The sequence below is a fragment of the Akebia trifoliata genome, chromosome 2, assembly GCF_017979445.1.
Source record: "Akebia trifoliata isolate Shusen 1 chromosome 2, ASM1797944v1, whole genome shotgun sequence".
In the NCBI taxonomy this organism is placed as follows: Eukaryota; Viridiplantae; Streptophyta; class Magnoliopsida; order Ranunculales; family Lardizabalaceae; genus Akebia; species Akebia trifoliata.
Window position 1 is genome coordinate 8,117,378 of NC_141376.1, and position 25,482 is coordinate 8,142,859.

At 33.1% G+C, this 25,482-nt stretch overlaps 1 protein-coding gene across 1 annotated transcript; it reads left to right on the forward strand.

Moving 5' to 3' along the window:
* The first annotated feature begins 1,503 nt into the window (after positions 1 to 1,503).
* LOC147409299 (QWRF motif-containing protein 2-like) lies at positions 1,504 to 12,844 on the forward strand. Its single transcript, XM_086427333.1, has 6 exons — positions 1,504 to 3,147; positions 6,674 to 6,793; positions 8,329 to 8,442; positions 8,540 to 8,629; positions 12,093 to 12,200; positions 12,278 to 12,844. The coding sequence occupies exons 1-6, from the start codon at positions 1,825 to 1,827 to the stop codon at positions 12,359 to 12,361; spliced, it is 1,839 nt and encodes a 612-aa protein (XP_086283459.1). The 5' UTR covers positions 1,504 to 1,824; the 3' UTR covers positions 12,362 to 12,844.
* The last annotated feature ends 12,638 nt before the right edge of the window (positions 12,845 to 25,482 follow it).

Sequence of the window (25,482 nt, forward strand, 5' to 3'; positions counted from 1 at the left end):
TTGCTTGGCTAGAAGGTTTTCAAGTCAGATTAATATAAGATTGTAAAAATATTGAACAAACTAACTGTTCTCTATTTAATAAAGATAGTTGCTATTTCCACACCAATTTTGATTAATGCCACACCAATTCTTAAGTAAATTGTAAAAAAAATTGCCGCGGTTGAGGTGGCGTTAGTAAAAGTTGGTGTGGCAATAGTAACCCGCTTAGAAAATGACGAGACTACCCACTACCAACTCTTACGGCACCCGCTTTGAAAATGGGGAGTGCAGTGGGGATCACTAGACACTAGCTACTGTTGTCTAGCATCCCGAAAAGGAAAGGAAAGGATAATTTGGACCGACTCCTCCACTTTTTATGAATATTTGAGATACACCCTTATTTTTAAACCGATAACATGCGTTTAAACGTGATCTTCTATGTTAAACTTATATAAAATGACTAAAATAGTCCTATCTTTAGCTTCCTGTCCAAAACTTTTTCTTTTCTCCCCTAAAATTCCTTCACCTCGATTGTTAGGGTAAGCAATTTGATTTATTTGGAAACCCTTGATTTTTTTCCCCCTTAATCATTTTGGGAGCGTTTAGTTCAAATTATTAGATTCTAATTTTGAATTATTGGGATTAAGAAAATTGATTTTCAAAATTTAAATATTGTTTGGTTACATCATTGATAGATGATTTCAAGATTAGTCATACTCTTCTTTTATTGGCCTGTGTTTTATAATTGTAATGTGATATACCATATCTCAACGCAAACACATTGCCTTAGTGCCAAAATAAATAAAAAAGTTTCGAAACGATGAGAAACAGATCTTGTTTTATTTATAAATTTAACCAATTTTTAAATTTGATTATAAGAAAATTGTTTTATAATCTAAACTAACCATAAAATCGGATTTTAAATTAGATGATAGGCAAGAATCTAATTTTTAAATCCATAATCCGTTATGAAAAATCTTTAATTTATACAACAAAGTAATTTAGAGTACTTTTTTTAATTTATTTTCTTCTAGTTGTGTTTAAAAGATGAACAAAAGAGAAAATCAAATCATGAGAAAAATTAATGACAATCTTGACAACAAATCCAAAGTTAAAGATGAGAGATTTTTGGAGAAAAAAATGCAGAGTGAATGTAATTATGACGAAAGTCTCAAACTTCTCCAATTTTTTCTAAAACTTAATCATTGAATATGTTAACGTCTTAATCCTTAATACTAAAAATATTATTTTCCTCAGTACTCAAATCTCTCTCGAAGATAGGTTTTCGAAATCAATATAAAATCATCATTTGCATAATCACTAATTTTAACAAAATTTTCATGAACATAATCGAAGACGAGGGATTAAAAATGAGGAGTATTTCAGTCATTTTTTATTAGTCTCTCACAACGACCAAGGTCAAGGGGTGTAATCTTATAGGTTTCAAAACATAGGGGTATCCCAAATACTTACCAAAACTTGGATCTTCCCCAAAATACGCCTCAAAATTAAATCTGATTTTCAGCTCACACTCAACGTAACGTCTCTCTAAAGCTTCACAAAATCCAACATTCCAAACCCTCTCTCTCTCTGTCTCTCGTCTTCCCAAAATTTTCGCCTCAAAAACCCCTAATTTTTTCTGTTTCCGCCATTTTCGTCTCTCTCAACTACAGTCACACACACTCCTTTTCAAAATCTATCTTTGTTCCTCCAAAATCCCTTTCTGGGTTCTTCAGTTTCTCTTCTAGTTTTTGGAGTGTTGGAGTTTCTGGACCTATAATTTAATCTTTCTGTAAAAAGGAGATGTGAGGAGAGAGAGTGATACATTTCAAACCCACTTTGATAATGGTGGCGGCCATCTCTGCCACAGCTTCAACCGATCCACCAAATCCCAAGGAAACCACTCTTCATCAGAACCCAACAAGGCCTCCTCTCTTACCTTCCGAGAGAGACAATGGTGTTCCTTCAAGAAGACCTAAATCCAAAGAAGTCACTTCTAGGTACTTGTCCTCTTCAACTTCAACTTCAACTTCTAGAAGATGCCCTTCTCCTCTTGTTTCGAGGCCTTCAACCCCTTCGATGACTCCCTCGCCATCGGTACTTAAACGGTCACAATCGGTTGAACGGAGGCGTCCTGCAACTCCTCGACCCAATACTCCGCTACCCAGTTCGAGACCTAGCAATGCTGCTGCTGCAGAACCATCAATGGCTTCTAGGGTTTTGATTACTTCGCGGAGAAGTTTGTCAGTTTCGTTTCAAGGTGAATCCTTTTCGCTTCCAATAAGTAAGTCTAAGGCGACTCCACCGCCCAATTTCAGTAATTCGAGGAAATCAACACCAGAGAGAAGGAGGGTTGCTACTCCGTCCAGAGGTGGAGATCAGACAGAGAATTCAAAGCCACTTGATCAGCATCGGTGGCCGGGTAGGACTCGGCAAGTGAATCCTTTAGTGAGAAGTTTGGATTGTGGTTTGGAGAATAAGAAATTTGTTGGATCTGGTTCGGTGGTTCGAGGATTGAGGGCGTCGTTTGATGGTAGATTGCAATTGGGTTCGGGCAATGCTGATGATTTGGTCAATGGGTCTGCTATACCTTGCGATCAAAGTGCGTCAGATACTGAGAGTGTTTCTTCAGGCGGCCAGGAATCTGGTGGGGTGACTCGAGGGCCAAGTGGGCCTCGTGGAATCAATGTTACTGCTCGGTTTTGGCAAGAAACGAATAGCAGGATGCGCCGCTTACAAGAGCCAGGTTTGCCATTGTCGACGACTACTGGTTCAAGGGCGATGGCCACACCAAAGCTAATTCCGTCAAAGAAGTCCTTGGTGGATCATCCTTTGTCGTCTCCAAGAAGCAGAGCATCATCACCCGTCAGAGGTCCTGTTTTGCCCGTGTCCCCAAGTAAGCTCATGGCATCGTCAATGACTTCTCCGTCACGGGGAATGCTTAGTCCGTCACGGGTGAGAAATGCAATGACAGGACAAATGAGTAGTCAATTGAATAGCATGCCTTCAATTCTCAGCTTTCCTGCTGATGTACGGAGAGGTAAGATGGGGGAGAACCGGATTGTGGATGCTCACCTGTTAAGGCTTCTGTATAATCGGCATTTGCAATGGCGATTTATAAATGCGAAAGCAGATGCTGCTTTGTTGGTGCAGAGACTGACTGCAGAGGTATGGTTCTATTTAATTCATGCAATTTTGATCTAATATATTATATGAATCATAAAATATCTTGGACCTTGAAGGAATTTCGAGGTACTCTAGCATGATTACCTCGGATCAACAATGGGTCTTCATAAAAGTGTTAAGAAATTTGCTTCAAAATTGTTGCGGGTATAACCAATATTGGGATGCTTCTCTATGGTTTTCTATCTTTAAGCTTGGCCCTGTCGGAATGGAGGATCTTTGTTGAATATATGGCTCCATGATCAGGGAGTTCATGGGGACAGTGCTGTGAAGGGGCTATTGTAGATGCACGAAATGGCTCTACACTTTCCTTCTCTTTCAGCTCGGGGAGGACCTGCAAATCAGCCCACTCCGACGATCAAGTTAGTCAAATTGATCAGTGTAATTTTTAAGAGAAGAAGAATTCCAAACTTTTTACCCAGAGTTTTCTTCCTTATATAGGCGTTCAACTTGATCGTTTTCTGCGCCACCCTTTGAGGTGACCTAGGGTAGTTAGCCTACTCTCTGACATGTCAGCTGCAGGAGTTGTTGCAACTGCCCTATCACTTCTGAAAAAATCGGAGTTGGTCTGACATGACGTGGGTTGTCAGGGCTGACAGTCTATCACTGGCACACCTGTCAAATCTGTCCTACCGACTATGAGGCAGTTGCTCGGACCACTTCACCGGCTGATGGCTTAGTTCCGAGCTGCGAATACACGCATTCGTCGGGGTTAATAGACCGAGCAAGAGCCGCGGTTCGTCCGACCTTAAAATCATTAATCCTGGCCCTTATTCGAGCCACGTGTCCGTGCCCAAGAATTTTCCCCCACAACTATAATGAAGTGACGGTTTTATTTTATTTGGTTTCCTTATGGTTGTGGGGTGTGGAACTAATTCCTCCCTTTATTCAGTAAGAGGGTGTGCTTTAGAGTAGGAAGAGTGAATAGGGTTTGGTTTTGGGTGCGGAGAAGTGACATTGAAGGAACAATGTTAATAATCATCATTCATTGTTAGAGACGGGGGGCTCAATAGTGTGAAACTCTGGGCTCAGGAGATCGTTTAATGATTATAAAGTGGTAAGTGTGAAGCATTTGACCACATGCATTGATGTGGTTCCAATTGGAGAAGTTTTGGAGGATTGTAGGGTTTGGGAAGGGGGTCTAAGAATAAGGTTTTTTCGGTTGGTTCATCCTACCACTCAATGAGCCAAGCCTTCCTTCACCTTTTCCTAATGGAAGCTGTTTGGGGTTCGAGGATCCAGTCAAAGGTGTCCTTCTTTGTTTGGGCCTCGGTGTTGGGAAAGTACGTTGGATCAGATTATTAGTAGAGGTTTGTCAGTGCTTAACTTTTTCTATTGTGCAAGAAGAATGGTGAGTCAGCTGATTATTTTCTAATACGTTGCTCACTTAGAAGATTTAGACCCATTTCCTTTCTTTATTTGGAGTTTCTGGTTGCTTTCCTTCCTCCCCCCCGTCTGTTCCAGTCTTGGTTGCCCCTTTTAGGGCATCAAATAAGATTTTGTGGAACCTTGCACCATTTGCCATTTGTTGGGGGCTTTGGAAAAAAAGGAGCTTTTGTATCTTTGAGGGTAAGAAGCATTTTTTTTTTTATGATATAATTTTTTCATTGATGGGGCCTTTTATATTTTTGATCCAAGCTGTTTAAGGAATTTAGGAGGATTTTCTGGTTAGATAGGAAATGGTTTGTAATCTCTCTGGGATGTAGTTTCCACTCCGGTTTATTCCTGTTACTGTTTGGGTGTTCTCAAGTGCCCATTCATTTTATTTAATGAAATTTTACATATAAAAGAATACTCTGAAAGATAAAATTTGAAAGGGACACATTCACGAAAATGGAGAAGTGATCCAGGAGGGGATAAACTAAGAGAAACTAATTGAGACGATAAATAGTTACCTTGAAGACACTTGAATTTTGTTACAAGATAAACAAAATTCTTGTTGGGGATTTTGGAATTTTTTTTTTGTTAGTCCAGTAGCATTGACTACTGTGGGGGAAATTCTCAAACATGGACACGTGGCTCGAGAAAAGCCCGGAAGTAAGGATTTGAAGCTCGGATAGACTGCTATATGGGCCCAGTTGATTAAACTCTTCGGATGCACGGATGTCCAGCTCGGACCTGCGCCATCAATCAATTAAGTAGCCCGGACAATGACAGTATAGGTCGGCAAGACGAATCTGACAGATGTGCCATTGACTGACAGCTCTGACAACCCATACCACATCAGATCAGCCCTGATTGCTCCAGGACTGACAGAGCAGTTACAACTACTCCTGCAGCTGACGTGTCAGAGAGTGAGCTAACCACTCTGAGTGAAAGTTAACTGCTCTGAGTCACTTCAAAGAATGGCACAGAAAACGATCAAGAAGGATGCCTATAAAAGGAAGAGAACCATGAGTAAATGAGATTGGAATTCTTCTTCTCTCTAAACAGAATTAAGATTGATCAACTTTTTAGAATCTAACTTGATCGTCGGAGTGGGCTAATTCGCAGGTCCGCCCGAGCAAAGAGAGAGGAAAAGTGTAGAGCAAATTCTAGCATCTACAACTACCATGAAGACACTTGAATTTTATTAATCTTGTGCTTACGAGGACTGGGAATCACACAAAGGGAGTTTTTTTTTTTTCTTCCTATTTTTGAATATATGAAATAGAATTTTGAAGGAGAAAAGAGTGAAAAACTAGGGAATATTATTCACTTTATGGCAATTGGCTGTATATGCCATAATAGATCCATTACATTGTTTTTTTTACAAGGTAATTGAATGTATATTTTATCAAGGGGTTGTGAATCAGTTCAAGCTCGGTCAACACTTTGTATTCAAGATCAAGTTCTTGAATTCACTGGGTGTTGTTATTTAATGCTAAACAATCATGGGTTGTTGGGGCATTAAAAGGTGTTAAAACATAGAATCAACTAATCAGACAAAAAGGAGACCATGAATAATGGGTTCTTCAGCATTTGATGAGTCTCTTTCCTAGATCTAAAGTTAAATTGTGAGAAATAGTACCAGCCAACATTACACATGGCTGCAATAGGGAAATTATCTACTTATCTTTGAACGCTCCCTAGGCTTTTTGGTTCAGACTTTCTATCCTCTGTAAGTTTGATACTTAGATTACAACACATAATGGCTATTATCTCTCGTCCAATCTTTTTTTCACAACTTCCATTATGTTGCATTTTTTATATATATAAATATGCATCTTATCTGATAAAATATTGTTCCATTTTATGCTCAATGTTCGAGCTACTTGAGATGCTCATTGCATGGACATATTATTACCACTTGTGGCATCAATGTTTGCATTTGTACACTGATCAAAACAAAAAAAATGTTTGCATTTGTGGCTACGTGTTACAGATTGCACAAGTCTTTAACTTTTTCAGATTAGTGTCTCCTGCTGCGTGTCTTGTATTCAGATAAATTACTTGGTTGTTATTTGCTAATCTGATTGAAATTACGGGTTTTTTTAAAGGTTCTTTATATTATTATTTTTTGCCTTACCAGAAAAGTCTGTATAATGCGTGGGTAACTACGTCAGAATTGCGTGACTCTGTCACTGTAAAAAGGATCAAGCTGCAGTTGCTGAGTTACAATTTGAAGCTAAATTCCATCCTTAAGGCCCAGGTAAGGTTCATGGCTTCAATCTGGTTATGTTTCTTATGTAGGTCTGCTGAATATGCTAGGTTTCGTGAACCCTAGGTTTTATTCTTGGTATCACCCCTTGCTCAGTGTTCCTTCAGTTGGACATTCTATTTTCCATTAGGCACTACTGGGTCCTGTTTTAATCAATTTAAAAATTAAATGTAGAAATAGTCATGAAAGTTAATGCTAAACTGTTACCATGAATAATAATACTATTATACTAATAATAACAACAAAAACAATAACTAAATCAAGGAAATAGTAATAAACTTACAGATGTTCTATTGCCACACCAACTTTTGCTAATGCCACCCCAAGATGTGCTAATTCTTTGGTGATTTACATATGAATTGGGTGGCATTAGCAAAAGTTGGTGTGGAAATAAAATCTATCTAAACTTAAATAAAGAAACTATCATGGAAAGTATATGCATTTATATATGCTTTAGTGGATCTTGACTATGTCCTCTCAAGTATCAAAACACTTCCCATCAAGCTAGAAATCTTCGTGATCTTTGGTATAGAATTCCATTCAATCTTTAAAACATGGGGCTTACTACAGATTTCAGTTATCTCCTCTCAAAGAGAATATTAAGAAACTGGCATATGCATGAAGGCTCTATGTGGAAACTGGTAGCAACTATTTTTTTAGGGCACCAGAAAAAAATTGTCTCAACATGAATAGAGGTGGGGTATCTTTGAATTCAATTCATCATTACGACTAGACAAATCCTATCCTCCATTCAATTTTGTCTAAGGCCATGTATTTTGTAAACTCAAGCGTGTTCATCACCTACTCTCACTATGTCAATCCACGTTCTTGGTCACCCTCTTTCTCTTTTAGAACATCCAAATTTGCATGTTCATTTTAATTATGTCTGCTATCTCTTTGTTGCATATGTCCAAACCGTTTCAATTGACCTTCCCTTAGTTTATCATTTAATGGGTTTAGTTTTACATTTTCAAAATGAATAATGCTGAAGTGACCTCAAGATTGTACATCCTGATGTGAAAGTGTTTTCATCGAGATACCAGTCAAAAAGCATCTATGGTTCCTATACACTTTCATGTCAGGATGTGCAATATGAGGTACAATCTTGAGGTCACTCTAGCACAACTCTTTCAAAAATGCATTCATTTCCAATTTTATCTTTCCTAGTTTTTCCACTCACCCATCTCAATATCCTCATATTTGCTACACTTTCTGAGGGTCTGCAGGAAAATAAAATAAAAATACAGGATTGTATCGAGACATGTGTACAAACAAAAATGAGAATATCCTCAGGTGTCGAGGGAATTGCACGTATAAAGATTAAAAAAAGAATTGATTTGATACATGTCATACTCTATATGGGATTCCCAAAATTGTTGAAAGAGGGTAGACCATGAGGACCAAAGAATTACAGTATGGAAAACTTGTGTAAATGTTAAGAAAGGCTTTTCTTCAATTTGATTTGATATTGCTTTTTGTCAGTCCTTCAAATTATATCTGAAACTTCTTGCATTTCACTAATGCAGGTTGCCTATTTGGAAGAGTGGGCTCTTCTCGACAGAGACAACTCCAATTCTCTATCAGGGGCTGTTGAGGCCTTGAAGGCTAGCACTCTCCGTCTTCCAGTCAGTGGAGCTAGGGTATATGCCAAACTTGAATTTCAAAATAGGGCATTGTGTTCAGAAATTTTAGTGCATTGGGGTTTTATAGTATATCTTTTGCTCTTCGTTTCAATAGGCTGATATCCAAAATGTGAAGGATGCTGTTGGGTCAGCTGTTGATGTGATGCAGGCGATGGCATCCTCTATATGCTCACAATTGTCAAAGGTGAGCAAACTTACTCTTCCGACCGTGTTTATTAGTCTTGTGGTCCTCTTTTTTAAATTTCATTAGGCCTGTAGCCTGCATAACATGGCTAGTGTTGTCAATATGGTGCATCTCTCTGTGGTCTGTGTTGTAGCCATAAGAGAGTTCCACAGATGCATTAGTTAGAATGAATTTGATTTTAAGTAGTAGCTACAAGTTTTAAACTCTTGGAAGCAGCGTTGATCATAGTGGATGTTCATCATCCCTACCAGGTTGTTAGCCAAATGACTTATAAATTACTAATTGTCTTTAGTTTGATCCCATAGATGACGATGTCCTTAATCTGAACCATAGTATTAAATGGCGTCATATTTCCCTGAAATATTTCCATTTCCTCAAGGTCCGACACAAAATTTAACTGACAGTTTCTTTATGTATATATTTCTGTGGAAATCACTATTCATTTCGCGAAATATTTCGATGAATAATGAATTTCAACCAAAATAATTAGATGTTAGGTATAAAAATATAAGATTTCAGTGGAAATATTTCGATTAATAGTAAACTTCGACCGAAATATTCATATGCTCTCACACAGTCATTCATGCTCTTATTAGTTAGATATATCAGTAATTTATTCATTCATATTTAAAAGATAAAATATATATGACAATGAATTTTTTTGATAGATTGTAATAATGTGATGATGTAATACATCTAGTTTCTTCATTTAAGAAAGTGGTACATGTTAAAGTATTTGTAATTATGCGATGTTATTTTTCTCATTTTTAAGAACCATATTGTTGTTTTGTCGGTCTCTTAGATACTCATTACCTACTTGTAACTAAATGCTACTAATCATCATTTTCATAATTCATATGACTATTTATTATAGTTTGATGACTTATGAGTATGTTTTCATCTATGTTTAATCATTTCCTACACTTTCAATAAAACTTCCTCAACATTTTTATCATTTCATAATATCCCTATCATTTCCTTCAAATTTTGTTGATTTCCACATTGGTGGAAATATTTCCATTTCCAAGATGATCGAAATAGACATTGAAATCGAAATTTAATACCTTGGTCTGAACCATTCATCAAAGTTTGGTCTTGGTACCTAATAATACAAATTTAGCTTCTAGCCATACAATACAAATTCATCTTCTAGCAGTAGAACTATTTATTTTCCATCGTTATGGTGATTTGTACACCAACTATGAAGCTTGGTTATGATATTATTGTTGTAGGATCATGGTTTAACTTTGTTGTTAAATGATTTACCAATAGAGTCCGATAATTCAAGTCCGAATTTTGACCCAAATTATCGGAATCCAGTTTGTGCCCCTGTATTCTTGAATACGTATTTTTCCCCTTTAATGAAGAAAGGTTGACTGTAGTGGACATCAATTCAGAACATTGCATCTTTGCACACAGGAATTATAAAAGGTCTCCACAGGGCAATTAGTAAGGGGATTTATGCATTAGTGATGTTCTTTTTTGGGGAAATGTCACCTCATTAAACAATTCGAAATGTTGTGCCTTAAATGTTTGTCCAAACAATATGATAAAGGAAACTGAAGAGATTTAGCAAATAATAGAGTGAATACAAAAATAATTTAAGCGCAACAATGCAATTTGGTCTTCCTGTAGGTGCAAATCATATAGCTACAGAAAATTGGGATCCGGTTGCTGAGAAAACAAATAGAAGATTGGCTTCGTGGCAATCAGATGTTCATCGAGAGGGGTAGACTGGTCCCTATAAAAAGCTAGGCTGTTTTTGCCAAAATATGCGTTGATTTTTTTTTTTTTGGATAAATAAAAGGAAATACAATGAACAAAAAGTGCAGGTTGAAGTGACCAACCCAAAAAAGGAAAACAAAAGAAAGGGAAACTATCTGAAAGAGTACAAACACTTTCCCACTGGACTAGAAAGTCCTCAAAAAGGACCCCTTAGAACTCTTTAAACACCTTACAGCAAAAGAACAAAAGCCCAAGAACCAAAACGAAGATCTCTTGACTAGAAAGCATTTTCCCTTCGAACAGTAGAATATTCATTTTATAAAGCGGAAAACATTTTTTTATTTTAAACCAAGGTATCGGGGACTCTATGAGCACCCAACTAATCCTCGGGCACATGCAATCCCCTCCTCCCACACGCACTGGGTAAATTCTGGAATAAATTCCTAGGGGTCCCTAAGGGGTGATTCGAACTCAAGACCTCTGCTTCTTGAGGCATGGTCTTGGTCATCTCACCTATCCTTTGGGGTCAAATGGAGACTTTTTTAATAAAACTAGGAAAATTTTCCCACTTCAACCAAAATGTTCTAATTCCGAAAATGTAATTTTCCATTTTTTGAATTAAAGGAATGGACTATCTGTTTTAGGAATTTTTCTGTTTTTCTCTACCTTTTTGGGAATTCCCCATAAAAGCTATTCATCTAGCATTCATGTGTACTCGTCTATGCTCTCAATCTCAGCCATGGTTCATTTGTTGAGGTGGAAGAAAATATGTATCCTAACAGATGTGGAGGGCTTGATGTTAGAAGATCGAAGTTGATGAATTTTGCCTTGGGTAAATGGTTGTAGTGATTGGGTGAAGAAGGGTCTAGCCTTTGGATTAGAATTATTGCTAAGTTTGGGTGAGACCCTCTTGGATGGGATAATGGTTTGGTTGAAGCACCCTGTGGATGCAGAGTTGGCAAAGAATCCAAAATCGAAAGGAATTGGTTTCAAGGTTGGTAAAGGAAGTAGGGCCCAATTTTGGGAGGATCCATGGTGTTGAGAAACCCGTTTGAGATTTCAGTTTTCACTATCAACTCTATTTAGAGCTATATCTTCCATCAAAGCATGTCTTACAGAATTTTTTTTCCTTAGTACCTCAATCCATGCCATCTTGACCTTCCTCACCTTTTTATTAATTTTAACAGTTTGATTCTCTTACAAAAAAAAAATTATATTCAAAATTACAAGTCTTTGCATTCATGTTGCATGGACTTCTCTGGAAAGGTGAAATAGCCATGTCAGACTCCAATAAACCAAACTCTGGTACAACACTTCTGATTTTTTATTCTTTCATTATTGCAAGATATAATTAGCTATTATCATATATTACAAGTTCTAACCTTTCCTAAAAAATATGACTAAACTTTATGTATGTGGTATTATAAAATATCCCATCACAATATATTTTATCCCTTTTTTATCAGTATAATGCATTTTATCCTTGTTATTTAAAAATTATTGTCCTCAGTTGTTTAAAATGTAATATCGAGTCCATGAACCTTACTTTTACTTTGGGGGTTTGTCAAAATTACACTAATCCTTTACTACTTTGGATCTTATAACCATTCTGTTAAGCCCCTGATTAGTTTGGAAAAGAAAGAAATGTTCCTAAACACTTGGCATATCTGATGGTAGTGTAATTACCTTTCTCCTGGCTTTATTTTGCTTACCTGACTATAACAATTGTAATTTACAGGTGGAGGAAGTGAACTACTTTGTAGCAGAACTCGCAAATGTGACTTTACAAGAGCAGGCTTTGCTAGATCAATGCAAAAATTTCTTATCTACATTAGCAGCCATCCAGGTAAATTTTAGTTACCTTTTTCATATTTCTTTTGATCTCATGTGCTCACTGATAACACACAACTCAACCAAAAACAGGTCAAAGATTGTAGCCTGAGAACACATATATTGCAATTAAAACGTGTACCAACAAGAAACCTGACAACGCAAGTATACAACTGACGTCATTTGATTAGCTACTCTAAATGCTAACTTCACATCAAACACCTCTCCTTTTTTCACTTGGAGGCAGTCGAAGATAATAAGAAAGCGTCAAAAGATTAGTTGTGGCATGCATAGGCATTTTGGCTCTTTGGAACACGTAGGAGGAGGTTCACTCAATCTTTGTATTTTTTTTCGTATCCACAGGTTATAGGAAATGACCATTCCCTTTCATGAATTGTTTTTAACTGTATACAAATACTTCATTTCTGAAGACAAAAGCGAAGATGAATGTAAATAATGATCAAAATCTTGTGCTTCTGTCTTCATTTTGTTTGTTTGTGATAGTTATGCCATTTCATTATCTGGGTTTTACTGTGACAGACAGACCGACCCCACTGAGATGATTTGGTTGAAAATATTCTCAAGTTTAGGGTGTAGTGTTTCCTTCTGATTCAAAGTTAAAAAGCAGTCCAGAGCAAGTATGAAACTTTTGAGTGGGCCTAAGCTTGTTTCTTGCTTCACTTGTTGGCATAGTGAGGTTTACGCCTCACTTTTATTTTTCTCTTTTTTCTTCTCTTTTTTGTTTCTTCTTTACTTCTAGTTTTATTAATTAAGCAAACATCTTATAAATTTCATCTTTGCAACCAATTCTTAGTCGCATACAAAGAAAATTATTGAGTTGAATTTATTTATAAATAAGTTTTGGTAGTATTCAATATTATATAAAAGAAGTTATTTAAAAAATCTTTAGTTATATTTTGAATTATATATTTAAACATATAATGTGTAAGAGGCTTACGCCTTGAGGCATTATTGGCCTATCAGGCGCTTTACCTCACGCCTTAGCATCTAAAAACATTGGTCCATGGAACCATAGACACTTTTCTTCCGAGTGAGAAGAATTTATGATTCTGTGCACACCAATGTCCCAAACGATGTAAATTTCAATGTTACTCAGCATGACTTTAAACAAAATTAAGGTTATGGCAATTGGTAATTTCCTGTAAGATCTTGGATGTTGGCATGTCCATTTAGTAATAATGTTTTTGTTATAAGTTAGATTAATATTTAATCAATCATAAAATATCATTTTATATATAGATAATAAAGATTTATTGGATTCTTAAAAGTATCGATCATTTGAAAATGAAAGAAAATAAAATCCGTATCTTATTGACGAAGAGACAGTCTCATGGTTTTAAAACTTGGTTTGATGTCTCGGTCTTTTCCATGGATGAGACGAAGTTGTCTTGAATGAGTCAACTCATATTGGACTAGATAAACCTTACTCACGTATATTTATATGAAATAATTATATATTTTTTTTATTAAATAGTATTGATTAGAATATGTTTAGTCATAAATCATATTTTATATAGATAATATGTATTTAAATTATATAAAAAATTATTTTAATTAAAATATACAAAATCCCAATTGACTCAGCCAAGTTTGACTTATGAGATTCAGCACAACTGAGACGCCTTATCCACCCGTCTCGTTCATGGACGATACCGAGATGACTCATCCAAGTCATCTCGGCCTCAAATCATATTTTATTAACATAATATTAATTTAAATTATAAAAAAGATAATTATTCAAATTAAAAATACAAAATCTCGGTTGACTTGCTGGAGTTATCTCATTTATCTCGCAAGATTTATCACAGTTGGTAATGAACGATACCAAGATGACTCACCCGAGTCATGTTAGTCTCAAACGAGATTCAAAATCATGGACAGTCTGCTCCGAGATGAAATTTTAAACCTTGAATATCTTTCCATCTTAGCTGTTTTAACTATCATCAATTCTTGTTGTACCATGAGACTAGGGGTGTCAATGGGTCCGCTCCTATGAATACAAGAACCATAACCACTATATATTATCAGTTTTGGTTTTGATTGTAAAATAAGTGGAATCGAAATCGTAAAAAATCATTGGTACCTCTCAGTTCCGATTCTCAAGAATCAAATGAGAAAAATTATTTCAAAATCATTATTAAAAAAAATATCTTCCTAAAAATAACATATTATTTGTAAAGTATCAACTTAATAATAATTTGTTTCACTAAAAAGATGATTTAATGATTTTTATTTTCAAAATTTAAAATTTATCCCCTTTACAAGTAATAAATTTAAAAAGAAATGACTCATTTTAAGTTCAAATATTTAGTTTATATAAAATTTGAAGAACTTTATATCATATATGCTCATTTTAAAATATAAGATAACCTTCAATCATGTATAATGTAAAAAATAAATGACAAAATAAATCGATGTTGGGTACCCATCGGATAGAATCTAATGGTTTCGGTTTCTATCGGTTCGGTTCCATCTTAGACCCAGCTCTAATTGGTTTTAATAAAAAGAGAATCGGAACTAGGGTTTTTGATTTTGGTTCTTATTCGATTCCGGGTAAATGGGTACCCATTGAAACCCCTACATGAGACCTCTTAGAGAGATGGTTTCAAAACTCAATTTGATGTTTCGTTTATAGACAAGTCACTGGAAGTGGCACTTTGATCAATTTACTAAATTGCCCCTCAAAAAAATGCCACAACAATGGGCTTTTTAAATTTTTTATTATTATTATTATTATGGCAAAAAAAAAAAAAAATCACTTGGAAGTGGCGTTTTCAAGTGACTTCTTTTTAATCAAATTATTATTATTATTTTTTTAAACTAGCCTTTGTGTACCATTGAAATGTATTCGTTAACTAGTCGTTTTCACTCTCTCCTATATATATACACACATACAACCCCTCAATTTTTCCTCGCCATGTTTATCTACTATCATCTCTCTTATTGCTACCAATTCTCTCAAGTTATAGATCGATCTCAAATTCTATCATCATCTTATTATTGGTATTTTTATTTATTATATTTTTTAATTGAATCGACGATGTCTTCAAAAGCAATCATTTGTTGACACGGAGGTCACATTAAAAATATCACATACATTGATAGAAATATGTGAATTTTATTGACTTCACCAAATATGATGTGATAACAAACCTTATTGAGAATTGTTGTTGAATATTAAAAATCGAAAGAATGAGGTCTTATAATTCTGAATATGTAATCTCTGATGTAGTCGATAAAATTCACGTATTTCCACCAATGTATGTGATATCTTCAACGTGACTTCCATATCCACAAATGATTGCTCTTGGAGTAGATAATGAGAACTATTCACAAGGCATGTTAAAATTATATTAAATTACATAATATAATATCTTAAAGAGGAACATTATTCACGAGACCTCTTAAATGTTGTGTTCAAATCAATTTTCAGTTTCACCTCCACATCCTCAAACGATGTTACTCATGTTACTTTTCTAAAAAGACAAGAAAATTCATCAATATTAAAGAGTTTTTATTTATCTTCATCTACAATTTTGTTTTGATCTGTTGGTGATGTCTCGCGCTTGCCCTTATCTATGTTGCCAATGAACATAAAAGACTTACATTCATGATGTCCATACCAACATTTTTCGTATGAACAACATTTATTCGACGTGTTTTGATTTTACGCCAAAAGAAATAATTATTCTTTGACGACATGAAGGGTATGCTATTTTCTTTAGATATTGAAGTGCAAAGTGGCCGAGTTATTTGCAGCCAACACACATAAATTTGTTTCTCATCCATGATTGAACTTGAGTTGTTATTGAAACCCCAAATCTTAGATTATTTATCTTACAATTAGAATTAGGCTTATATAAAATCCTAAACCTAGAAAAAATAAAAAATAAAAAATAAAAAATAGAAATCTAAATTAAGATTAGATCATGATATAAAACATGATTTAGATTTTGTATCTTAAATCATGTTTTTAGATCATGATCTAAATCATGTTTTTATATTTATGAAAATAGTCATATATCCAAAATTGTAAATGTATTTCTTACATAATAGAACAATTTGATAATGATTAGGGGTGGCAATGGGTCGAGTCAGGTCGTGCTCGTGCCATGTTGAAGTAAGGGTATTATGAAAATTTATCAAATTCAAATCCAACAAATTTAATAATTGTGTCAAAAACTTAAAAACCCAAACCCAACCCATTTATAAATAGGTATACTTGACCCAACCCATATATAATCTATTACATAAAATTCTATTATTTATTGGAAAAATGAGGTCCAATTCCACCACCAAAAATAAAATATCATTACTAAAAATAAAGTCACACAACTATAAACTAAGTTCAATGGTGGAAAACAACTATCTTTTAATCATGTTTTTGGATGTCATAAGGTGATATGGTAAAAAAAAATTTCTTACTTGATAAGAAAAGTGTTTTTCAATATTAGTATTATTACTATCATTATTGGCTAAGTAAAGTGTATTTCATTATCACATGAAACATAATAACCTTACTTGGTAAGATCTTAAATCTTAGTGAGGGTCATTTTGTCAATATTAGAAATCAAACATCACATACCTCTAGATTTTATGACAAAAATGGAGTAAAAAAATATAAATATAAATTTAAATAAATAATTTATTAAGAAAAATATTTTTTTCTTTCTCAAACTAGAATGCATAACCGTTTATTAATTTAAAATATCTTAAAACACCATTTATATTTGATAGAATTTGATAATATAAAAAATGTATTATAAAAAAATTCTAGAAAAAAAAATGAGTAACTTAAAAAAATTATTAAATAATTGTGATATATTTAAAATTACACGTTAATGACAAGATAACTAAACGGGTTGATGCCCTGCAACCCAGTTAATAATCGTGTTAGACGGGTAGACACTATTATGATCTAAACCCAATTAGGCTTGACCCAAATCCACTAACTTTGTGTAGTTTTCGAGTCGTGTTCCCGAGTCGTGTTGAGATTACCACCACAAATAATGATTGATTTATGTCATTTAATTGAATGTAGGTTCACAAGGATAAATAAGTAAAAAAAGCAAATGTAATTGTACAATATACATAACTGTTTTGATAGAAATAAAACATTATAAAATTTTATATATATAGGGTGGGGTTCCGTTGACTCAAGAAATATAACTCAATTTATAACACAAGATCTTGACAGTGTAAACACAAAATCCAACAGGTGAGATTTTATGCATATCTCAACAATACATATCTCGATGATACTTATCTTGAGAATAACTTTCAACCATTGAATTTTGTGTTTACACGGTTAAGATCTTGTGTCATTTTCACAAATCTTTAAAAAAAAAAGTGATTCAATAATTTTGCAAAATACTTTGCATGTGACTACAAATGCATTTAAAATGAGTGAAGTAGTCACACTTATTGAAATTTAAAATGAGAGAAAATCACAAGACCCTTATAAATGCACACAAGGTTATAAATCTTAAATATTACATGCTAATATAGCCATGAATAGAGGGAAAGAGAAAAAATTGAAGTTTGAAAAGTTAAATTCAACCATGAGATATTGGAGAAAACCAATTAAGAAAAAAGGTAAACAAATCTCATCTTAAATAATCAACTCTCTTATTCAACCCAAAATAAATTAAATTAAAATATATTTTTAAAAAATAAATAAATTTAATCAGTACAAAAGAGTATAAGATAGTATAAGAATGAATGTTATCATCAATTTTTATTTTTTTAACATATAATCCCATTTTTTCATCATCAACTCCTTCAATTTTATTTTATTAACAAATATTATACTATTAGATCAACAATATAAAATTTTATTAAAATATTATAACGATAGGACTGAAGATTAGGTTTTTTCAGCACCAATAGTTTTAGATAAATGCTTGTCTTTTGAAATATTCATAATCATCGGCACATCTACATATTCAATAGAGAAAAATAAAACCTAAAAAAATACAAATCACAAAATCAGTCATGATTTTAAAAATATGAGGGATAAATCATCACCATCCCTAATTACTTGCTTATATATAGTATATTCCATGTTAATCTTTTTTATTTTTATTTTTATGAACAATATAATTTATTTGTAGTTTCCTGAAAAATGTGTGATTTCTGGTGATTTTTTATATTATTGTGTAATTTCATTTTTTTAGTAGTTTGTTTGTTCCTATAAGTGCATCTTTTTACCTTTTGTAAGCTTTGTATGATAACAGTCTCAAAAATAGTAAATGAAGAAATGAAGTAAAAATAAAAAATAATAAAGAAATGGATTGGGGCAAGGTAATAAAGGCAATCTTTATTTGGAGAAAAAAAAAAACATGATCAACAGTGGGCGCGAGCTCTTTAAATATAGTAGAAATACTCCAAATGGTTTCTGCTATAAATTTTATGTTCTTGGTGGTACATTTTTGAAGAAACAACATTATCCATTTGAACTGGCACTTGTATACAGGTACATATCATTCACCGGATCAAGAGATACAACAATTTGGGACTGTTCAACAGGGTTTTGGAGTTGTATTAGAAGAGTTTCTCTTATTGGTCAACGTGGGAGGCAATAACATCTTCCACTATTTTGTTTTGAAAAATGAAATGAAAGCATATATTTTTTGCCTTACATATCCCGAGTTGAGTTGATTGGCAAGAGCTAGTATTTTTAGAAATTTTAATGATGTTAAAAGGTAATTCAGTCTACATCTTGATTGTGTGTAAATTCCTTGCGTATTTTTTTTAAGATAGATTTGTTTCACCGACCTAGTTTTTCTAACCAAGTTTTTGTTTGGTTGACCATCCAAGGATTTTTTTTTCCCTTTACAGAAGACCTCATTTCCTTGTTTATTTCTGGGTGTTTTGGATGTTACTTGTCTTGGTTTATTACTTGTACAAGTTTTCTTCTATTCATTTCCTTTCAGAGTGAATACGTGAATGTTTTTAAAACAGTCTATCTTGTAACACGACCTCCTATTGTGTACGAGTACTCATGGGAAGAAAAAGAAAAAAGAAAACATTTGAATGTAATTTTTGTATAATTTCTTTGATAATCTGAAATTCAGATCTCGTATGAAATATGTTACTAGATTGAAGGATGGGATCATGATATTAGTTTGTTTCCTCACAAATTAATTTAAAATTGTAATTTCAACCCCATATTTTTAGTTACATCATACAAGCTCAATTCTGTATGATTAGTTTCTTTATATCAACAAGGTTACTCTGATTTACGACAAATTGCGATCCTCCACTCATGTAAAGATATCAATTTTGTAGCTTTAATTAAGCAGATGTTCTACTTAGACTAGCCTATACTTATATCGGGCCTAAGTCAACTAAACCCTAGACCAACCCTAATGGGCATTGGGCTTGCTTGTGTCAAATAGAATGACTAAAATTCAATATTTTTAATGAAAAAATTATGTTTTTGGAATAAATTTTTTTACATTTGAAGTATATCCTATTGAAATTGAAATTAGTGTCTTATTAACCTATAAAGGTCATATACGAGAGTTAAATTGTAATTAGATAACATATTTACTTTTATTAGAACAATATTTTTCTAATTAAATATATTATAAATATTTTTATAAAATCAAGTAGTTGATCGGGCCAGGTTGGGCACTATCTAGCCCCGTTTTATCCTTGGTCATTTGAATTTTTTTATTTGGAAGTTATGGTTTATTGAACTTGATACGCATTTACTTAATTAAACTAAGTACATTAGATATCCTTGTATTTTCAAATTGATGATACCTCCTGTGGCTTTAATCTCTCTAAGAGACTAATAGGAAAATGACTTAAAATGCCCACTTATTAAATCTTTGATAAAATAAAATAAAATAAAAACCTTCTTTGTTTTTGAGAGATTGTATTCCCACACCAACTTTTGCTAATGCCACCGCAAGATGTGAGCTAATTTTTTTTATGACTTACATATGAATTGGGTGGCATTAGAAAAGGTTGGTGTGGCAATATATCTTTTATTATTATGTTTTTTTTTGCTAGAATTAGTCATGTTCAATCGTTAAGGTTCAAAGAAAAGAAAAAAAAAAGAAACAACAAAAATTATCATTGTCTTCAACATTAGGATTCTATATCTACTACAATTTTCAATCTTCACAAACAAGATAAGTTTTTTTTGTTTTTCAAGATGTTGAAGATGATGAATTTTTTTATAGAAAAATTAAGAATTTTCTAAAAAAAAGAGGGAAATATTGAAGTTGGGGTTGAATAGACTAATGACAATTTCCCCAAGAGATTAAAGAGCTTGAAGATGACATGTCATTTTAAGGATTAAAAGATGAGGGCATTGTGATCATTTAAATTAGTCTTCTATAATAAGCCAAGGTCAAGGGGGCACTTCAGTTTGAAAACACAAGTTGAATTCTCTTTTGAAATGAAAGAAAACTTAGGGCATGTTCATTTGGGCTTTGGGGTTTCTTTTTCTACTTTTTTCACTTTTAAGTCCAAAAAGCCAATGGACTGCTGTTTGTTTGGGTTATTATTGCTCCTACAAATTTGAAATGAAACCCAAAACAGCTCCTACGTGAATGAAATGACTTTTGCACAAAGTTAAGGAACATAAAATGACTCAAGTGAAATTATCAAAATACCCTTCATCTTTTATAAATTTTTTAGCCAAATTTAACCTAAAAAAAATATCATTAACAGTAGCTCGACTCAACAACTGTTGTGAGGAGAAAAGCTTAACAATATGGATAATCGAGAAATTTTGGTTTTTTTTCCAAATTTTGATTTAGTATTTTTTTTCAAACACCTTTTTATTTTCCAAATTTCGAAGCTAATTGGAAATTTTTTCGAATGGAGACTTCCACTTTTTCGTATTTTCCAAAATTTGATTTAATTAAACTACCAAACAATGGTGTTTCGAATTAGAGACCAAAATCAAAATTATAATTCGACCAAAATTAACATCGAACAAGTCTCTAATTCAAAAAACCATTGTTTGGTATTTTCCAACTTCAATGGAGACTTTCTAATTTTTGGTTTTTTTCCATAGACTTGTTCGATTTTGTTACAAATTAGCTTCAAATTAGAGACTTTTATTTTCTAACTTACCAAATGATCTTGTTACCGATTTTGTTTTATTTTCTAACTTATCAAACAATGGTGTACATAAAATTGTCTAGAACTTTCATATTTTTCTTTAATTTTGCTTGTAATCCAACATTATTGATTTGCCATAAAAAAAAATCGACATATCTCCACAAGGCCATTGCACTCGAATCATCAAATGTATTTTTATGGGTAGATAAAGTAGATGAACGTGACTTGAATAATGCAGTGGTTAAAAAATTTATACATGACCTAAAGAAAAAGAAGAATATTAGATATATATTGATAGGATACAATATCTTACTTATAATATTTATTTTGATTTTAATTACAGTATTAGTAGTAGCATTTCTTCTTTAACGATGATGGAAAAGTATAATGGTTTAAAACATATTGATGTATGTACTATGTGTTTGTTTAAATGTTAATGTAGATGGTAATATGATATTTATTTTATATTAATTTGTATAATTAATTAATATTATTTGAATAATGTGATTCTTATATGTCAGAAAATGTCATTTGATAATTTTTGTATATATAAGGACAATTGGATCAATTTGTCAAAATCCAATAATAAAAAATTGTCAAATGATCATTAATTTCAAATTTTTGTACTTTTGTAATGAACAAACTTCTGTTAGATGTAGATTTTCAGGTTCTGGACTTCTACTTCTTCCAAAAGGCCGTTCTTGGAACTGGAGTTGAAAACTGTAAAAAACAAACCTTAGATTTCATGGAAAAAATTCAAATTCAAAAAAAGAAAAAGAAAACATAAGTGTTCATTTTGTAATTCAACCTTACGGTGACTCAAAAACTTACTGACATGGCAAGTGCAAGTTTTATGTGTAGTTGTATATCCCAAGGGAAAAAACCTACGATTCTTGTAAGGTACACGTCAATTGAGTTTTTGAGTCACCTTATTACAAAATCATTAAATAATTTTTATTTAAAAAAGAAAAACATTTTTGAACTTGATTGAATGTGTTAAGAAATGATGGCTAATGAACTCCCAAAATTTAAAACTAACATTCAATGATGAAAATTAACTTATTTTTTCAAAAAAAACATCCAAAGTTCTTGCAACTCCAAGTATGTAAAATAATAGATTAACTGCATCAATTTGAATTTTATTGTGGATCCCAGTCCAAGGTTTGCGGACAAAGTAAGTGCTGGTGGGTAATAAATTTCATAAAATAAGGTTCTCTTGGAGTTGTCAGACCTCCAAGGGACTATTTGTTATAAAAAAAAAAAAATTCAACAAGGTAAATTCTCTCTTATTTGTTTTCCTTCCACGTCATCGTCAAAGTGTCGAATAAAAAAGAGCAAACCACGTGACGAAACGGTGGGAGAGAGAGATCATCAAACAATAACGCGCCGACAGCGCACGTTATAGTTCCGGCGCACGCGGAGGTGAGGGGACCACTACTTAAAAAATAATAATAATAATAAAAATACGATTTCCCTACTCCCATGGTGTTGGATAACGACCAAGGAGGAGTGTAAACTTGTCCCTGTTCTTCCCCCCCAAAATTCTTGGCTTCTTATAGACCAGACCGGAATCTGACACTCATCACGTGCTATGAGACATTCTTTGACGTCATCTTCTCTCTCGTCAACGATTTCGGCCTTCTATTGCTGATGTGGCGTGGGCTGGATTTGAGGGTCACGTGATCACCATTACTGGGAAGGAAGCAAGCCCACATGTCGAAAATTTTCTTGTTGTGCGTGAAAACCTGTGATAGGTGTCCATAGGTCCTACATCCAAGCTTATCTTCAAGGCATCTATCTACCTGTTACTATCAAATACAACATCATTAAATTAAATATATATAAATGCTGGAATCTTCCCTATTAACGAAAATAAATTGATGATTGCTATCCTTCTACATTGGTCCCTTTAAAATTTATCAATTTTTTATAATTTTTTTAATTTTCATCTTGTTTGTAACCTTTGATTTTTCACTTGTGATAGTTTGATCATATAGAATGAATTTTAAATGAGTGAAAAGAACACTATAAGGATATGGTTTGATTAATTAGAGTGGATATGATAATCATATTTGAAGTAAAAAAAAAAAAACATGATTCATTTAGTTGTTTCTCAATTTTTTTGTATATTGTTATTGTGGAGACTTTTTTATTGATTTACCTCAATCCCTCTTGATGATGGTGATGGGTCATCTCTCATGAAAACGCTAGAACACCAATGTGATACCTGCCAATCATATTCTAATGTTAAAAGTTAGAATTTAAGTTGCAAAGAACAATAAATAAAATTTTCATCTCAAAAATTTTCTGGGAAGATTCTTCTAAAAAGTCATTTCTTCGAGATCTTTCTTTCTATGTATATTCTTTTTATATATTTCTCGTCTTTCTTTAATCTCTTACTCTAATATATCGCTATTTTCCTTATTCGTAAGGATTTGGATTTATCTCTTTCAAAATCCTTCGAGTGGATAAAAGAAAGATTCTATTTTTTTTTTAAAATGAAATTATCTCTTTAAGGGCAATTGATTGATGCGATCAATCACTCTTAGAATTTCAATATATTTTCTCAAAATAAAACTCAAATATAATAGGACAACCTGTCTTATTATACCATTCAGGCATGCTCGTCCGTATTTACATAAGAAAATATATTGCCTAACCATGTCAAATTTAGCCATTGGTTTGGATTGTGTTGGATCAACTCAATCATTGAGCATTTCTTAGATCTGAACTTGTGTGGGGTCTAGATTTAACTTCAAACTATACAATTATGATGATGCCAAACATGTGAGATAGGTGTTTTGGGGAACAGATCCTCTGTAGCATGTTTTTCCTATAGCTCTCTTTAATTAGAATCAATGGACTAGGGTGTGGCATATCATCAAGACATTTATATACAATTGTTTATGATTAGAAGTTCAGTGATTATCCATTTTTAAAATTTGATCCTAGTAAAATAAATGTTTAATTTTTATTTTTTTAAAATTCAATTTGAACCACAAGGACAAGTGGATTGAATTGTTTTTTTTTTATTTCTTTTTTTCTTTCAATTTGATGTTATGTAGACAATAGAACAAGAGCTACAAAAAATGGGGCTACAAAGGGTCCGCTCCCGATATTTTGAGCCTACTCATCAATTCAACTTATAATTAAAGGTCTCTATAAGATTATACCTTGTACAATCTTGTAGAATCATTCTAGTTTGCTATTTTTTTTTTTTTTTTGATAACGAAGGGTATCTGAGCCAGCTTGCGCGCACCAGACTAGTCCCTACGCCCTGCACTTAGGCTATACCCCACTACGTGGAGCAGTGCGTGGCCACCAAAATTTTTTATGGGTAGTGGGATTTGAAAAATATCAAACACAAATAGTTTGGTTCAATACTTTGAACCTTAGATGGATTAATTGAATTTAAGGAAAATTCCAATGTATAACAAACAACTAAGATTCGAAAAGATTTTGTAGGGATGCCCTATGGACTGAAAGGTAGGGTGTTGGGCTTGTGTGAGAAGAGACAAAGGTATCGAGAAGGGTTTGTGATTTTTTTTTTTCTTCCAAAACCTCAGATTTAATTTGATTTATTCAAATAGACTTTTAGTATTTGCATGTTTACGAATTTAAGTTTTTACCCTCTTTTTGAACTCATATCATAGTCATTTATTTGATGTTCAAATGGAGGGTATAAAGGTAAATTTATGAGTGTAAGTGCAATGGATATCTTTTTCGAAACAAGAATATAACTTTTAAAGGTTAAATGATAAATGGACCTATCTGATAAATATATTTTCACTCTCTTTGGAAAATAGAAATCCCATTGCCACAGCAACTTTTCTAATGCCACCCCAATTCATATCTAAATCATCAAAGATTAGCACACATCTTGTGAGTGGCATTAACAAAATTTGGCGCGACAATAGCAACTCTAAAAAATATCCTCAATAGTGTAAAAATCTCTTTAAAGAAAATTCTATAAAAGGGTTTTCTAGGAAAAAGTGTGAGAAATAGAAATTCAAAAGGAGGCATGTGCCAGGCTAGATATATGTATAGATAGTGTACACATATGCACATTGATCAAAAATGTTTAATTTACATATATTGCCTCATCGATCACACACACGTGGTCTAAAGTTTGTTTTAATTGGATGTCCTAGACAATTCAATCCAATTACCTACCCTTGACTAGGCAATATCAG

Excerpts from the sequence above, each read along its gene's own strand:
- LOC147409299 (XM_086427333.1), top strand. The coding sequence starts at position 1,825 with ATGGTGGCGGCCATCTCTGCCACAGCTTCAACCGATCCACCAAATCCC. Across the intron at positions 8,443-8,539 it reads TTCCAGTCAGTGGAGCTAGG|GCTGATATCCAAAATGTGAA; the intron begins GTATATGCCAAA and ends TCGTTTCAATAG. Across the intron at positions 8,630-12,092 it reads TATGCTCACAATTGTCAAAG|GTGGAGGAAGTGAACTACTT; the intron begins GTGAGCAAACTT and ends TGTAATTTACAG.